This window comes from Choloepus didactylus, chromosome 23 (genome assembly GCF_015220235.1).
Source record: "Choloepus didactylus isolate mChoDid1 chromosome 23, mChoDid1.pri, whole genome shotgun sequence".
NCBI lineage: Eukaryota > Metazoa > Chordata > Mammalia > Pilosa > Megalonychidae > Choloepus > Choloepus didactylus.
The window spans coordinates 12,739,037-12,756,989 of NC_051329.1; the positions used below are offsets into that span (position 1 = coordinate 12,739,037).

Here is a 17,953-nt window from a genome sequence, read left to right on the forward strand (position 1 = left end):
GTGGTATCCTGGGTGATCGAGTCAAGCCCCAGGCTTCCTGCCCTGGATGAGTGTGGAGCTTATCTTCACCAAGCCTCAGCCCCCTCATCTGTAGAGTGGGGCATGATAGAATCTAACAGTGGGGTTGTCCGGGGGCTCAGTGAGCTGGGGCATGTGATGTACTCAGTGCCCGGCCTAGGGAAGTGCTTGGCTGGTTGTCGGTGTTATTGTCGAAACTGGAGACTGGGCTCCTTCTGTGAATTACCTGCCATGCGCAGGAGCCTTGAACCCAGGCCAAGATCCGAATCCTTTCTGCCCTCCCTTCTGCACAGCTGGTGGCCACTGCTGAGCAGGAAGTGGAGCAGTATGGCAGCTGGAGACCAAACAGCAATTAGATTTTCACAGCCTCCTAGGGAGCTTGGGCATTTGGCTCCACTGTAGTAGTTCTCCTGGCTTTTTTGAGGGCTCCACCCAGGCAGAATGTCGGGTGTCACCAGACTGGTGGTTGTGCCAATTAAAATGAGCAATTATCCGGCATGCTGGGTTCTTGTTTCGTAACTGAAACTTGAAGCATTTCACTTCCTTGGCCCTCCACGTCTTTATGGGGGGATCCTGTCTGTTGCCTCGGGTCCCCTGCCATGAAATGCCGTTTCTCCCCTCCATGTGCAGAAAGCTGCTGCATCTCAGTCACAGTAGTGGCAGCTGGGTGCGGGGCTGGAGCGCCTGCTGCACATCTCTTTGCTGATTGCCTCAGGGAGAAGCAAGTTCACATTTGCTCCGAGAGCATTTCATGAGCCATAACAGTCAACTTCTCAGTCTGCAGGTTGAGAGGGAAACAGGGGATGGCTTTGATGGCTCACAGCAGTGTGTCTTTGGTGGCTTCTGGTTGGGGTGCCCTCCCTGGAGCTGCCTCATGTTAGAGCCTGGTGGCTAAGAGGGAGTCCTGTCGTCTTCAGGGGAAGTGCCAAGGGACTGAGCCCGGGGGAGCTGTTGGTTCTGAGACTGACCCCGTCCAACTGCGTGCTCAGGGAGCCTGTGGGGCACCTCTCCGTCGCATCCCTTTGCTGTAGTCCTGTGTGGACACTTGCTGACTCTGACCCTCTCCTGAGCAGACGAGCCAAGTGAGGTTGTACACAGTAGTAATAAGGGTATACTATATGGAGCCCCTGCAGTGTGCCAGGCAGTGTCCGGAACAGTTTGCTCATGACTTCTTATTTGGTTGTGACATCCTGTTGCTCCTCCCAGCAGATGTGTGAGATGGGTAGTCAGTATCCTTGTCCTACAGAAGAGGAAACTGCGGCCCAGAGAGGTCTTACAGCCAGAAAGCGGTAGTGGCAGGATTTGAATCCATGTCTCCTGGCTGCAGAGCCCAGGCTCCTAACTATTCCATATGCCACGAAGTACAACTTTGTAGAAGAGGTAGGAATGTAGGCTGTATCTCCTTTTCCAAATGAAATTGGTATCTATTTTAATCTTTTTTAAAAATTAAACCTTTATTTCCTACAAGGCATGTTCTAAATTGGGCTTCCATACCTGGAGCTCCTTTAATATTGTAAAAAGAGCAGAGCTTGATGGTGTTTCATAGCAAAAGCAGTATCCAGTCATTACAGAACAACCAGGAAGCACGAGCACGTGAGAACAAGACCAGAAGCAACAGCCACAATTCCACTGATCAATGAGAATTACAGCTTGCTTGCACCCCAATGCATGCCCTTCCCCAGCTTTTTCTCTGCATAGGCATTTATTTAGTTAAGTTTTACATGATAGTCATTGAAGCAAGAAAATTTGGACTGAAAATGGGAACCAGCAGGAATGAAGATTTGGGAATGGGAAAGGAGGGACAAAGGAGGACCAGCCTTGGGGTGGGGTCATAGGGCCGGCTCCTGAGCCAGGTCCACTGTTGAGGTGATCCCCAAGGTCAGCAGTCCCCAGTGTCAGGTGACCCCACGTTGGGACTTGCCTGGAGGATGCTCCTGGGCTGGAGGCCCAAATTGGGGCCACTTGGTGCTTGTGTTATTTTTTTCTACCGGGGATCCCTTTGTTTGCTTTTTGTTGTGGGTACTTATCCAGTTGTAAAAATCTGTACTTCTGCTTCCCAAACTGCTTGGGAGGATCTGGTTCAGAGTGACCCTGTAGCTTCAGACTGGAGGGCTTAGCTGTTTTGGGGCCCGATGGGCCTAGGGGGTGCTGGGGAGGACATGTGCTGTCTAAATGGGTGGCTGCTACTTAGCTCCGGATGAAGGTTGCCATATGGGATTATAGGCTGATTGTTGCCATGTTTTCCAACTTTGCAAGACAAGTCAGAAATCTGGATTTTTAATCTGAAGTCTTATTTATTTTTAATATTGGCAACCAATTCCTATTTCTGAAACATCACCAGCCTAATAAAATCTGGTCTAGAGGCTGCCACTTTATGACCTCTGGCACAGAACATACCAATTCAGTCTTTGTTTTCTGTTCAGAACATACTACTTCAAAATAAGGAAAACCAGCAAACTCTCCATGGCCCGTGAGTAACCTTCCCCTTTGGGTAGACTTCTATGGGATATGGAACTGATCAGGCAGACTTCTCTCTGCCTAAGGAAGGACCCGGGTTCCCTCAGTTTTGGAATCAGGAGCTGGAGGGTAGATGTGTAGAGCCAGGGCAGGCAGGTGAAGGAAGGGGTAACAGGTGGGCACAGCTCCTGGAGTGGCTTATTCTTTCTTTTCTTAGTCTTTCTACTGTGTTGTGGTTCATGTGATTCTCCCTGCCAGGTGCCCCTTGTCCGTTCTTCCTTCTTATCTGTACCCCTTCCATCTTTAAACTGTTTTCTTTTTCTTAGCTATTTGGGCCAAGCTGTCTGTGACTTTATTTTCCTTTTTCTTTTAGCTTGGACTTTTGAGATGTGTAATAAAGATCCAAGTGGGCATTAGAAGTTTAAAAAAAAAGGATTAATAGCTAGTCTTTTTTTTTCTTTAATCATTGCCTTCTTGTCAACTGAAAAAGGAGAGAGTTTCTGTAGGTCAGCACATATTTCTTGAGTACTTAGAACAACTGCAGTGGAGGTTACAGGAGACATACCGGACGTGATTATTGCTCGTGGAGGACTTGCATACAGTCTGGTCGGCAGTGAACAAATGAGTATGTAACATGCCACTTGAGTGGTGTATATTATAGTTGTGGAAGGGTTAAGAGACAGGAGAGTCAGGGCCATCGGGGAGGTGGGAAGAGCTTCCCCGAGGAGGTAGAAGTTCTGCTCGGGTGAAGGATGGGCTAGCGTCAGAACAGCCTGAGAGGAGATTAAGCTTTAGTGTACTAAGCCTTTAAAGGGAAGGGAATGGTTAAGAAGAGGAATAGAAAGGGAAGGACTATTTCCAAAGGAAAGAACAGGGTGAGCAGAGATATAGATGTGCTTGGGGGAAGGGGGTTGGATTTCAAGCCGTCTTATGGGTGGTGCTTGGGTTGGAGTTGGGGGAGAGGTGGGGTTTCGATCCCGGAGGTCCTTGTGTCCTCCCAGCCTAGGGCCATGCCGAAGAGTTGGGACCTTATCCTGAGCCGATGGAGAAGCCCAGATGTGCTTTAAGCAGGGGAGGGGCATGGCCACATTTCAGCTGACTGGATATTCACTCAGACTGTCCTGAGAAAATGGTTGGAAATGGGTGCTGCAGTCTGGGGACATGGTGGTCCCTGTTTTGTTTGGCCTGAACAAAGTGGTAAGATCATTAGAGGGCATTATGCTTGGTCACAGCGTGAGCGGGTTAGCACCTGTGGCCTTCTGCAGCATGGCTTCTCAAGGTGTTTCCTTCCTGGTCCCTGTAGCCATTCACTCGCGTTTGCAGTCCCTGGAGTAAAATCTGATGTTACAGCTCTCCAACAGGAGTTGAGAGAGAAATGACTGTGAAGCCTCGACTAAGGGACGAGTGGGATTTAGGGAGAGGAGGGGGTGGGGGTGAGGTTGCTGGGGAGAGGGCTGGGACATCCCAGGCAGGGGAAATGACACTGGCAGAGGTAAGAAGGGGGTGAACTCCCTGTGCGGGGTAGGGAGGTGTGTGCTAGGGAAAGACTGGATTTGGGGTGTGGTTGAGAACATGAGCTCTGGGGTCAAATCAGCTGAGTTTGAATCCAGCTCTGCCCCTTTCTGCTGTGAAACCTTGGGCAGGTGACCTGACCTCTCTGATCTTTCGTTTCATCTGTAATCTGAAATGCACTATAATACTACCTTATAGGGCCATTCTGCGGTTTAAACAAGACTGTGTACCTCGCACGGTTAGCACAGTGCCCGGCTGATACCCAAGTGAGCCCTTGGATGTTAGATGTTAAGGGAAAGGGTCTGAGCAGGTAGAGCCATCTGTGGAGAGCCTGGAGTGTTGATGGCAGGAGTTTGGACTTGGTCAGATAGGGTATGGGAGCTCCTAAATGTGTTTGGTCCAGAAAGTGACATCATGATGGAGCATCTTCCTACTGACCGCTTGCCAGCTCTGGATGCTGTCTCATGGCTGCAACAATAACCCGCCTTAGAAACCCTGGGGTGAGTCAGCCCTAAGTAGGGGTTATTTTTCTCCTTGGAGCCTGGGAGGTGGGTGGAGAGGAAACTCCCAGGATGTTGTACAGTCACAGGGACCAGACTTGGCATTCTCCCTCCCCAGTTGGGCTCTGAACTTTCCCAGGTCTAACTTGATTCATCCATACATCCTTGAAGCTCTGCAGGTCCTGGCTCATAAAAGGCATGCAGGAAATATCTGGACAGTATTGAACTGCCTTGTACTTTCACAGCCTCACCTGGCTCTTAGAACCATCACAAGCAGTATGAAGCATGGAGGAAGTAGTTAATGAAAGGAAAACAGAGCACACGGGTGAGTGTGTTTGGCTGTGCTCTGGCACCCATCTGTCCCTTCACGCCACCCCGTGTCCTGCTGTGCTCTTCCTGATCTGGCCTTGCCAACTTAGAACCGGAAAGGACCACAACAGTCCAGATCCAGTCTCCTGATTAAAACGCCATGGCTTCTGGCTGCTTCCGTCAGATAAATTTCAGCTTTGTTCCCCATGTGCTGACATGAAGATGAGCCTACAACCCTGCTGAACAATCCATCTAATCTAGGGTTGATCAGGAATTTCTCAATCTGCTTAGGCAGGAAGTTCTGCGTAGATCTAACTTTATATGACCTTCACGATAAAGCTGTGCTGTCCTTTATTTCCCCTTAGTGGAGGAAAAGAGGACTCATTTCAGTCCTTGTAACCACCCTTCATATACTGAGGAATTGGCATCTTGGAATACAACTGGGGTACGTGGATGAAAAATTTTTTAATGTATCTGGTATATTTATGTGTTTAGTTATAAAAGAGCACAATATTGCTGCAGCAGCGTTTTTTTTTTTTTGTTTTGTTTTTGTTTATTGTCTTTTGAGACATGATTTAAGGGTTTCATTTTTTCATAGGAGACTTATTTATGTTTGGGGAACCTCTGAGATGAGCCTTTCAGCGGCTTCCCTGCGTCAGTGTGTGGAGCACATGTGGAGTCTGCCGTGAGTGCTCTGTCTCTGTGTCTCAGTGAATCTGGCTTTTTGTGGGGTCTGCTGCTCCTCCCTGGCTCTGTGAATCCAGTAGCTACAAATCAGAATATCCTCTTTGCCACCTCCAGCTGTGATCTTCCCCAGCGCTGCCCTGGTTATCCCTTGTTACAGGCAGCAAGCACTGTTTACAGTTGTAAAGGACGTGCACAATGATGTTTATAGATGGTTTACCCTAATAGGCCTCGTGACGTAAATGGTGTTTATCTCCATTTTTCAGGTTTGCAAGCTGAGGTGTGGAGAGGCAAGTAGTCTGTATGTGCAGACCCTGCGGGGTGCCGTAGGCTTCATTCATTCAGCAAGTGGCAGTGTGTTACTGTGTGTCCTACAGACACCACAGCAGCACAGGAGTGGTTTGTGCAGTAGCCTTGCTCTCTAATCGTAAGGCCTTGCCTTTTCTGCTCACGCTCCAGTAGTCTTGTAGGTTTCATTAACATCAGAGTATAGATAAGGAACCCCAAAACTTGGGCTAGCTTGCTTGGTGAGAGTTAGTCCAAGTTCTAGAATTGAGTAAAAGACAAAGCCCTTTAAGGCCTGGTGCCCTGACCCTCCTTCCTGCCTGGGCACTGAAACCTGCCGGTGGCCCCAGCACTTCTAGCCTGTGGGGATTCTTGCCTCAGGTCAACTCCTGGCTGATTGGCCTCCATCCTCTTACTGTACCCTAGAAACCAGAACCAGTAATCAGAAGTCTTAAAACATGGGTCTGCTCACACAGTCTCCTTTATCCAGTTATTTAAACCACTTCCACCACCAAACCTTCCCCGGGCCGCTGTCCCTTTTGCTTCTCTTGTATTCCCTCTCCAGGGTTCTTTAGTTCAAGAACTTTGTCTTCCTCTTCCATGGAGCTATCTCTGACTGTTTAGGATGGTGGCCGTAATTCCATAGCCCCCCATTCTCCAAATACATTGTTAAGTCTCCTTTTCTTCTCTCCTCTGCATAGACGCCGACTTGCTCTCCAACACCTGCGTGTAGTATGTTTGATGTCTTACTTACTGGGGTTTACTTTGTGCAATGATGGGTTCCTAAAGGTTGTGAGAAAATGGAATTTTGGTAAACTAGATGGTTGAATATATGGTCTGGAGGACTGAGTTTGGCAAAGAATCCTTTCATAACAGGAATGATGCCCCTTAGTTCATCCATTGCCAAGTTGGGTTTGGGCAGTCCTTTTCCCTTTGATCAAGACTTAACCTGTTTGTGTGTTTCTCTCTTGTGTCTCCACGATGCCCATTTGAGATGGCCTGGTTGCATGGGGCAGGAATGGGTAGTGCCTGGCCCAGGGTAATGCTGGTGGGTGGTAGTGGTTTGGGGTGCTGGTGTGTTACCCCCGCCCCTGTGTCCTGTTTCTGGTAACACAGTTTTGGAAAGGTAGGGACCACGTCTTTTCTACATATCCTGGGCACTTAAAAGACATGAAGTAACATATCTGGGAGTGAGTCACCAGTTCCCAGAAATGGTCGTGGTGACTCCGTCTGTCACTGCTTAGCCAGCTCCGAAAGCCATCTGGGATGATGATGAGACTCATTCACATGTGACCATATCAGGAATAGCCCAGACGAGGCCTGGCCCTTGCCTTCCCTTGGAGCAGCTTGCTTTGAGGCCTTAGGTCTCTGCTTATAGTGTCTTTCAGTTCCCCAGGGGCTGCCATGTGCTGTAATTGCCATATCAGCTGGGTGTTCAATTCCCACCTTCTCCCACATTGAACTCTCCCCACCACCACCACTACCCCCACCATCCATAGGCCTCCCCCGTCTCGTTACTCTCTCTTTTTGTTAGATTTGGGTTTTATTTTCTATTTTTTTTCTTATTCTTTTAGCTCTTGCTGAAAATCAGCTTGGGCACAGCCGTTGTGCTCAGTGCTGGCTAATGGCCTGGAGCCATGCCAAGCTCCGGATGCTTTGGCTTTCACTCGTGGGTGGTCGTTGACAAGCTTGATGTCTTCTCACTGTGACTCTCGAGGGCCCCCTCTTCTTGCGGTCTCGGCTGTTCATACTTGGCCGGCCTGCCTTGTTTTTTGGAATCACAGTTTTTACTGCTCACCGCGGAGCCAGTCTAGGAGCATAGATAGAGTGCAGATTTCATCGGTACCGAAGTCCACACAGCCCCGAGAGCAGAGGGCCTGTTTGGTTTTGTGGCCTGTTGTTTTGTTGCTGTTTCCTCTTGGAGATCAAACACTGTTTGGAGGTGTGCAGGGGCTTAAAAGTCTAGAGTTGGGGGTGGCTTGGGAGAACTTTTAGGGTTGTGTGTTCTGGTTGTTAGGAATGTGCATATGCCAGGGGAGTGATAATAACTGCTGATACTCTATCAACATTAAAAAAAAAATTTTTTTTTTCTGAAATACTTTCAAACTTACAGGGCAGATAAAAAGAATAATACAAACTCAGTACAGAGAACTCCAAAATACCCCTACCCCCCGATACACAGATCATCCAATTTTAACATTTTGCCCCATTTGCTACATCATTCTATCTCTCTGTCTGTCTATCCATACATCCAACTATCTGTTTGTCTGTCTGTAATTTATCAATCCATTTTCTGAATGCTTGAGTGTAGATTGTATGTATCATTGTATATATCATGTTCCTTGAATACTTGGTACTGCTGTGTACATTTCTTAAGAACAAGGATACTTACACAGCCAGCTTAAGTGCGCTTACCAAGTTCAAGCAATTTAACCTTGACATAAAGCTTACAGTCTATATTCCAATTTTTTCATATGTCCCAGTAATGTCCCTTTATGCCTTTTCTCCTCCCTTGCTAAAGCCCATCTAGGATCATAGATTGCATTTCATTGTCATTGTCTCTTTGGCCTTTTTTTTTTTTTTTTTTTAATTGTAGGAACAAGTATTCAACATAATCTTCCCCCATCTCAACTACTCCCAAGCATACCATTCATTCAGTGGGGTTAATCACATTCACAATATTGCGGTACTCTCACCACCATCTATTACTAAAACTTGCCCTTCTCCCCAAACAAAAACCCTTATCTGTTACGCCTCAAGTTCCATTCCCCCAGCAATGATATTATCAGCTTCATAACATTATGTGACTGAGTGAAATAATGTATATAACGCTTCTTGCACAGTACTGGATTTGTGTAAGTGTCAGCTTTTATTATCCACTAAACCAGCCTCAGGCTCCCTAGAACATGACTACATCTATCTTTTAATTTGTGTCTCTATGAGTTTGCATATTCTCCAATATTACCATGGAGCTTAAATCTAACATCCTAAATCTATGACAATCTCGTTTGCTTTGATACCAGCTTAACTTCAGTAGTGTACACAAACCATGGTTCTGTACCCTACCGTCCCCCACCTTTATGTAGTTCTTGTCACAAATTACATTTTTCTACATTGATTCCAAAGTCAGTGATTTATCATTACATTTTATGCATTTGCCCTTTAGATCCTGTTGGAAGTAAAGTGGAGTTACAAATCAAATACACTGGTATTGGCATTTATATTTACCTATGTCATTACCCGTACCGGAGATCTTTGTCTTCACGTGACTTCCATCTGTTGACTATTGTCTTTTGTCCTTTCCTTTCAACCCCTTTAGCATCCCTTGTAGGGCCAGTCTAGTGGGGATGAACTCCCTCAGCTTTTGTTTATCTGGGAATGTCTTAATATCTCCCTCATTTTTAAAAAATAAGTTTTGTTGGATATGGAAGTCATAGTTGGTAATTTTTTGCTTTCACCACTTTAAATGTGTCATCCCATTGCCTTCTTGCCTCCGTGGTTTCCAGTGAAAAATCAGGAAACTTTTGAGGCTCAATTGTATGTGACATATTGCATCTCTCTTGTGGCTTTCAGAATTTTCTTTTTTTCTTTCATGTTCACAGTTTGATTATAATACATCATGGTGTGGGTATATTTGAGTTTATTCTGTTTGGAGTTTGTTGAGCATCGTGGATGTGTTAAATTGTGGAAGATTTCAGCTACTATTTCTTTGAATATGTCCTCTGTCTCTTTCTTTCTCTTCTGGGACTCCCACAATGTATGTATTGGTATAGTTGATGGCATCCCACAGGTTTCTGAAGCTCTGTTGACTTGTCATCATTCTTCTTTCTGTGCTCAGTCTGAATGATTTCAATTGTCTTATCTTTAAGTTCACTGATTCTTTTTTTCTGCCAGCTCTAATCAGCTGTTGAACCCCTCTAGGGAATTCTTAATTTCTGTTGGCTGTGGTCTTTAGCTCTCTTTGATTATTTTTCATAATTTCCATCTCCGTTGATACTTGCTTTGTGTTCATCTGTCATTTTCCTGATTTCCTTTAGTCCTTTGTCCATGTTTCCCTTTAGTGCTTTTAAAAAACATTGTCTAAAGAATGTATGTTTAAAGGCTTTGTCTGGAATGTTCCTGGTCTGGTCCTCTTCACAGATGATTTCTAATACTTTAATCTTCTCTTTTGCCTGAGCCATCACCCCCGTTTCTCTATAATGTTTTGGAATCTTTTGTTGAAACCTGGACACTTTGATATTTTAAAGTGTTATTACTAGAATTTAGATCCTGGGGCGTCTGTTCCTTAAGCCCGTATCCATCTAGTGTTATGACAGAGCATTCCTTGAATGCCAGGAGCTAACAAAAAAAAAAAGGAAAAAAAACACCTTTCCCAGTCTTTGCGTATCGACCTGTGCAAGTGTGCTCCTCCAAAGCTTTCCATACGCGTTTGGGGAACAGTTACAGGCCAAAGCATAGGGGTCTTCTGATGCTTTCTGTGTATGAGTCTTGTCTTGGTCATGCATGTGTGGCCCTAGGAATTCCCCCGTTTACATGGTTCAAATAGCCTCTCTCCCCTAGGAAACAGTTTCCTCATTCCCTGGCATTGCACTGTACATCCTACAGCCAGCAATCCCTTGTCCCCGGCCGCACGACTTGACTGCTTTCCCACAGTGTTCTGTAGGAGAGCTCCATGAGTCACCTTCTACGTGCAGGGCACATTTGGGGACAGCAAGTCCCTCAGGCACCACCAGACGAATTGTGCAAGATGTACACGTTCCTGGTATGTGCATGAGGGTTACTTTGCTCCCTCTGGAACCAGGCCCAGGGACCCACACTGGGAGCACAGGCCAGCTGTGTCCTGAGCTGATGATAGGTGATGACAGGGGCCAACCAGAGTGCCAGGAGATCCCACTGCTTTTAAGTAGCTTCTTTCTTGATTTGGCACTCGCCTTGTTAATGCAATCCTTTAATTGTTTTCTGGAGCTTTGAGAAGGATGTTTCTGCCTGTTCTTACTGGTTATAGAAAGCTTCTGTGGGGTATGGAGAAATGACACATCTCAGTCCACCATGTTGATCGGGGCCAAATCCACTCTACACCATTTTGACATTTCTTCAGGGTCTCTTAGGCTCCAGCAAGGGATGGGGAGGAATTCTTGGCTTTATCTCATGGTGTTGTGTAACATTGAATGACGAACTAAGCTACTTTAGCCTCAGTTTCTTCATCTGTAAAATGGAGATAAGAATCTGCATTCAGGATGGACGTAAGGACTAAATGAGAAGTTTACGTAACGTGACAGTTCCAGCTCAATACATGGAAACTGTAAATAATTAAGTATCATGGTTTCATTTTCAACAAAGTAGCAGTGTTGCACTTTTCTTAGTCCCTGAGGAAGCAATCAGAGGACTCCATGCATTGAAGATTAGAGCCCTTTTTTCCTTTTAATAATTCTCTGACCTACTCATAGGGAATGTCAGGTTTGTTTTGTTTTGTTTTGCTTTACATTTTCTTAAGGATTCTGTTGTGGCAAATTGAGGGGTGAGAAGTTCCTGGACTATCATTCCTGTTGCATTGCTGGGATAATTGAAACGCAGCAGCTCCCATCTGCTGGTTTTTGAGGGAGGCTTCTTGGTTTCCATTGTATTTTTCCTTACTCATGATGCCTCTTTCGGGCTGCCTTCCCTGTTTGATGGGAAGAGAAGGCTGGGCTCGGTGCCTGGCCACTGACTGCCCACAGTCTCCAGGCCCCTGCTGGCTCTTCTGGGAGCAGCTCAACCAGGCAAGCCTGGGTGCCTGCAGAAGTGGTGTGCCGGGACCGGCTGGCTTTCTACATGTACGCGTCTTCCGAGCTGTCCTGCTCCTAAGGTGACTGTGTCTCTGGCCACCTCCTCCTGCATTGCTGTTCTGAATAGATTCACTTGTGGTGGCATAAGACCCAGTTGCCAAAGTGTGGCCAGTATGAATGGCAGCCAGGTGCATCCCTACCCCCACCCCACCCCAGTGCTCCCGAGGAGGGCTAGAGTGAGCCTCTGCCCTCCCCACACATCAGTAACCTTCCCTCAGAGTGCATATCCAGCCAGACTGTTTCTTTGAGCCCTGGTCTTCTGTGCTCTTGCGGGGACCCAGGGAGCGCCAGCGCACAGTGAAAAATGCCTTCTACCTTTGCTCTTGGACAGCTCCCCTCCCCATCCCGCGTTTCACAATTAGCATTTCTGATGCTTCTGAGTGACTACAGGACAGATGTTTGCACAGGTGCTGTGCTTTCACTGGGTAAACAGCAGAGGCTGCGTACCTCTGGCGTGTGCATGCCTGTGTGATGCACAGGGCCTTTGAGATGCGGGTAGTCTTCAAAAATGTTTTTTCAAGTCATCTGAAGCACTTCACGCATGGTGGGTGCTTTATAAATGGTTGGAGTGAACGATGGGTGAGCGCAAAAGCCCTTTGTTTCATAATAAACCCTGTGGCACAGGAGCAAGAAGTACTATGGCAAGTTAGGCTTTGAAGTTCACGGACTAAAGGAGAAATCATTTCGTGTGTCACCAAGAAATTACCTGCTGACATCTGGCAAACCACATGTTCTCTCCCTGCTTCTGCAGAAGGGTGTGTGGGGGGTGTAGCAGCAGCAAGACAGTTCAGAAGGAACAGACAGCGACATTGTCTGCCGGGGTGGGGGGCAGTTTGCAATGGCTTCCTGGGAAAAAGAAATTTCGATTTTTGCTGGTGCGGAATAGTCACAGATTATGATGTTAAGCGAGACAGACCGCCTCTGTGACATGTTTCTAAATGGCACACCTGGTTGGAACCCGGCGCTCAAGCTCGGCCTCCGGAATGTGACTCACCAGGCTCCTCACCCCAGGCTCCTTCCACCACCACATAAAGGGACAATGAGCGGGAAAGGCTCAAGTAGCCTGGGTTCCAATCCCACCCACCCACTTCCTCCCTCTGACACCTGGGTCAAGTCTAGCTTTGCTGTGTCTTAGTTTCCCTCTCTGTAAACTGGGGTTAATAATAGGATTGTTGTAACACTTAGAGGAATCAATAAGTATGAAGCCCTGAGAACTGTGCCTGGCTCGCAGTAAGCCCTGTGTCTTAGCTGCTGCTATTTTTGTTGTTGTCTCCCCTGCATCAGCCTTGCCTGGGCAGTTTCCCAGACATGCCGTGCTCTTGGCTTCCTTGTGCCCTTCCCTGTTTCTGGAGGGTGCCTTTCATGCCACCCCCCTGCTAAATCCTTCAGATTCAGATTGCACTGAATTGCACACTTGAATGAGAACAATGGTGTTGTCTATATGTAATCACAATAACAAGACCAGAAGCCACCCGAGACCTTGCGTCTGCTGCCCTCCCTTCCTCTCCCTGCAGCCCCCATGCAGGTTAGCTGTTGCAGCATCTCTGCTGGGACGGTGGGACCAACAGGTAACTTCAGTGCCTTGGAATTGTATTCCTGCTTTCTGGTTGTGAGGTCCATCGGGGCAAGGCTTGTGGCTTTGTTTTCCCAAATCAAACATCTACCATAATACCTGAATCAGTGTCTCCTCAAATTAAACCTTACCTGCTTGCATATGTAAGGTCAACCCTTTTAAACATCTGTCTCCCTCTTTCTCCTCCACATTACAGCCGCAGTTTATTAACCTTGAGAGCCATGCTCTAGTCTTACGTTTGCAACCCCAGGTTGCCCTCGTGCAGTTGTGGGTAGGCAGTTTTGAGGGACGGCGTCTCGGGCAGGGCTGTGATCACCTCCCCAGACTCCCTGAGAGGTGCTCCCTTCCTCAGCCCCTCTCCTACCTGTACCTGTCTCTGCCCCTAACTCCCAAGAGCTTGTTGTTTCTGACCTTCACCCCCTGCCTTTCACCAACCTGTGGAACCATCACTGCTCTCAGCAATCCAAGCCCTTTCCTGTTGGCTTCCTGGATCCTCAGGGAATCCCTTTGGATTTGGCCACATAGGTCCCTGGCTGTTGGCGGTGATGCAGGGCATTTCCCTTCTAGAACAGTGCTTGGCCTAGGTGTAGCCCTGGTTGAGTTCCTTTCCTCCTCTGGTTTAGGCCTCTGGCAGGACAGGCTCTGGGCTTGAGGCCAGCAATTCAACTAGGACTCTGTGCCAGAGTTAGCTGTTCTGGAGGTCGGTTGTTTGCCAGGGTTTCTGCCCTGGTTTGGAGCTTTGCTGATGTGCATTGCTAATGCAGGTCTGCCTCCCACGCCATCTTAAACTAGCCACCAGGATGAGGAGGTGGGAGCGGAGGGGCTGTGTGCTCTTCCCTCTCCTGTCGAGTCTGGCGCCCGCCGGTGTCCGGTGGCCTTTGAAGAGCAGTCAGCACAGAGACACCGCGGCGGCGCCGTGCCCGGGATGCGCCTCCCCTCTCCGAGCTTTTCCCATGGAGTGGGGCTCTCGGTGACAGCTGGCCAGTGGGCGATGGCTCATTGTCATTGTTGTGGACACTGGTTTCTGGGGGGCTCGGAGTGCTCTGTGGGTGTTCGCACCTCTGTGATGTCCCTGAGCACACGGGCACCCATCCCAGTTTCTGGATAAGGAAACTGAGGTTCTGGAATTAGTATCATGAACTGGGGGGTAGGGTGGGGCAGGTGTGCACGTGAATGAAAAAGTCAGAAAGGGAGAAGGGTGCTCAGTATAAACCTGCTTTGCATTCTCCCTGGTGAGAGCTCCGTCCCATGAGGTGCTTATAGGCCTTCTATCACAAGCAGCCTCTGGCCCTGGGCCCTGGGAGAAGGCCTCGGGTTCCCCAGGGTGGGGGTGGGTCGCCGAAGCCCACCGCTTGCCCTCCCCGTCCCCCTCCTCCCTGGTGCCGCTTTATGGCCGACATATGGAAACTGTTTCTATTTAACCAGCCCCGCCAGGATGCCGCCGCTCGCTGTGCTCCGGCGAACAGAAACCTCAGGTCCCCCGCAGGCCCGTTTCGGAGGCGATGTGCACAGCAGCCAGCTGTTCTGCAGGGAGCGTCTGGGCCTGTTACCTCAGCGTGGAGGATGCACTGCCATCTGTGCAGACAGGTCATCCTGGTGTGTCTGCCTGCACTGCTGTCGGGAACTTCTCTCCTCCTGCAAGTCAGGGCTCTTGTTTGCTTATTGTCTTCTCATCCCTGTCAGTTCAGCTGCGTGTGGCTGCCCTCTTTCCATTCCTCCCCTTCGTCCTCTCCGGGAGATTTCATGTTCCCCTCGCTGGGCTCCTTGCCTCCACTCAGGAGGCTGGTTAAGTGTCAGGTGCTGTGTACTTCAGTGGCCAGCGTCTGTGGGCCTGAAAAGGCTGTCTGTCCTCTCAGCCTGGTTTTCCCATGAGAACGTTCTGCCCAGGCACCCCCAGTGCAGAACACAGTGTTTCCCTCCGAGGAGTTGTCCCCAGAGGCACGGAGTGGGATCTTCCTGGTTGCCAAGAACACCCCTGGTCCACTTCCTCTGGCCCTTTTAAGACCTCCTGTGAGTGGAGAAGCTTGCTGGCCACAGGAGCCGGGGTGGCTGCTGCTGCCACTTCTCTGTGCTGCTGCATTTCTCCTGCCTTCCCCAGCCCTTTCCCGTTGCCAGCCCACTTGCCTCCCAGGAAAGGCGGAATGCAGAGGCGAGGCCCGGCTGAGGTCTTCTGGGAGGAGGAGGAGGCAGTGAGGGGCCAGCCCCCTGACAGCCCCGTGCTGAGGTCGTCCTGTCTCCTGGCGCGGGGTGCTTGCGGTATGCCTTGTCCTTGCCCTCTCCGCTCTCCTGGAGGAGCCCGCCCTGCTCGGGCCAGAAGGTGCAGGTGTTGACTCATACTGAGGTCACAAGTCATCTCTAGGTGGAGAGGGCGGGCTCCAGCGCACGGAGGGTAGGGTCTGACCCTTGAGAATGACAAGGGAAAAGCTGCCCCGGCCACTTTGTTGGGGCTCTGCCTCTGTGAAAGACGTGGGTGCTAGCTGTTTCCTTGGAGAGCTGGGGGTCGGCTTGTGGGAAATGCAGACTCAGCTAGGGGTTGGGGGCTGGGGAGGGGGTGTCTGGTGGGCAGGGCACCAGCATGGGTGGGAGCTAACGGCTTCTGGGTTCTGAGGCTTCTGGGCAGAGGTCCCAGAGCAGACCATGTAGGTCTGATCCACAGGCCTCAACAGGAATGTGGAGATAGATCAGCTTCTAGGTCCCCATACACAGTGGTGACTTCTTTGGAATGTGCATGCTCTCTCTCTGCCAGTTTTGCAGGAGTTCCCTCTGAAGAGGCTGGGCCCCCAGATCAGCTCCCCAGCAGTCAGGGGCTCTTTCCCCTGACACCCCTCCATCTGGACTCATGTGTGTCTCCCACGGACTTGGCTGCCATCTTGGCCCTCTCGCCTTTGACATGTCCCTTCCCACCTCCTGCCTTCCCCTCTCCAGTGGCCCTTAATTGGAAAGCTGCTGAGCCTTTGAGCATATCTTATTCTGGAACAACCAAAGGAGTTGGAGCATTTCCATCACCTCTTTGGCTGCTTTTCCATCCTAGGAAGTGGGAAACAGGGTTAGAGCAGAGCAGAGAGGGGCAGGGAATTAGCACCCCCCGAGGCCCCACAGCCCACCTCCGGCACTGTGCTGAAAGTGCTTGTGGACTTAAGAGAGCCCATCTGCTGCTGCAGGGTGGGTGGGGGGAGGGGTGCTGTGTATAAAGGAAGTGGGACAGTACTGGGGCTCCCTGCATTGCTTCGTGCCCTTAATATAATCCCTAAATGTGCTGCCCAGCTGCTCGGGGCTGCAAGTAAAGGAGGCTCTTTGAAATCACCTGTGGCTTTCTTGAAACGCCTCCTCAGAGGCTGAGGGCCTTTCAACCCTCTCCCAGGATAAGAGCTGCAAACAAGTGGTCGTGCTTGGCCTTTTGGACCTTGTAAGCAAGCCAGGTTCTGTTTCTGAGAAAGCGTGAGGTTGAATAGCTAGAAGTACTGAACAAAGTCTGCCCTGGGAGGGAGGAATTCTCTATTCTTTCCACTTAGCCTTTTGAATAGTATTTATCTTTACTTTTTTTTTTTTTTAAAGGTTCTACCCTGAATTACTCTTATGCAAGATAGTCTTTCTTCGGCAAATCCCTAAAAGAATGGTCTCTAAAAAAAAAACAGGTCATGCAACACCCCTCCTTCACCCCCTTCTGTGCTGCTTTTTGGGTAGAGTCTGTACTTTCCCGAAGGCCCACCAGGCCTCACTGCGCCTCCCCTCACTCCCTGCCTTCCGTCCACTCACTGACCTTCTTTACAGGAGTTTGTGGGGTCTTCAGGGAAAGGTCTCATTTCTCTTCAATTCCAACATATTTATCAAGTACTTATGCATCATGCCAGGCACATTCTGGGCTCTGGGATACAGAGAACATGACCCAGACACAAGTCCCTGCCTCTGTGGAGCTGACCTTCCAGGGCAGGACCCAGTCCACAGGCCTACAAGTGAAGAACACACTGGCAGGTGGCATGAGCAGTGCCAGGGGGTCCGAGAGTGGCAGGGGAGGCCTCTGCTAAGGCCGTATTTGGGCAGAGGGTTGAAAGCTGTGAGGAGGTGGCCGTTTAAAGACCAGAGGAGGGTGGAGGCATCAGTGAGTGCAGGGCCTTGAGGCGGAAGTTCCCAGGCATGCTCCGGGAGAACAGGGAGGCCTGGGTGGTGGGGCTGAGTGGGAAGAGGTGATGCCAGAGAGGTTGTGGGGCACACTTCACAGGATGTTTATTCCCTGGGCTGGACCTCAGAGTTTTCTCAGAGATAGGAGGCTGTGGCACAGTTTGGGACCACGGAATGGTGCGATCTGGCTTAGGTTATTCAGGGATCATTGTTACACTAAACTAAAAGGTTCTCTTAAAAAGAAGTGGCAGACAAGGGTTTCTCTGACTAGGGGGAGAGTAGCCCCTGGAGGGCAGGATGGGGAGTAGGGAGAGGGCTGGGCAGAAGGGCTTGTCCCTATCCAGGGGGGAGATGGCCTGGGCCATGGGCTTGGTGGGGGAGTGGCCAGAAGTGAGGTCTTGTGGTCCAGGCCGCGGCCAACATCTGTGGTGACCTAGCCTCGTCCTGCGAGGAGATGACCCGCCTGGCTTCCTGAGGACCCGCCCAGCCCTGCCATTCTCTGTTGATGGAGGTGCTCTGTTCAGTTCTTGTAGGTCAAGGAAAATATGTTCCCAGCACCCCCACCAAGACCTTCTTCTGCCTGCCCCCCAGTCATCTCTCGCCCATGGGAGGGACGGCTGTGTGAGGGCCCATTGAGTCTCTGGTGTTGTTCACAGATGTTAAACTTGTCC

At 49.5% G+C, this 17,953-nt stretch overlaps 1 protein-coding gene across 4 annotated transcripts in view; it reads left to right on the forward strand.

Moving 5' to 3' along the window:
- Positions 1–17,953, forward strand: part of TPCN1 (two pore segment channel 1) — a 111,126-nt gene that overhangs the window by 7,235 nt on the left and 85,938 nt on the right. Inside the window, exon 1 of one of the 4 annotated variants that reach the window (XM_037817275.1) lies at positions 2,825–3,100. The exons of the other annotated variants lie outside the window; for them this stretch is intronic. Within the exon in view, the coding sequence (XP_037673203.1) occupies positions 3,097–3,100 (4 nt within the window). The 5' untranslated portion in view covers positions 2,825–3,096. Of the gene's footprint in view, positions 1–2,824; positions 3,101–17,953 lie in introns of those variants that run through there. 4 annotated transcript variants of the gene reach the window in all.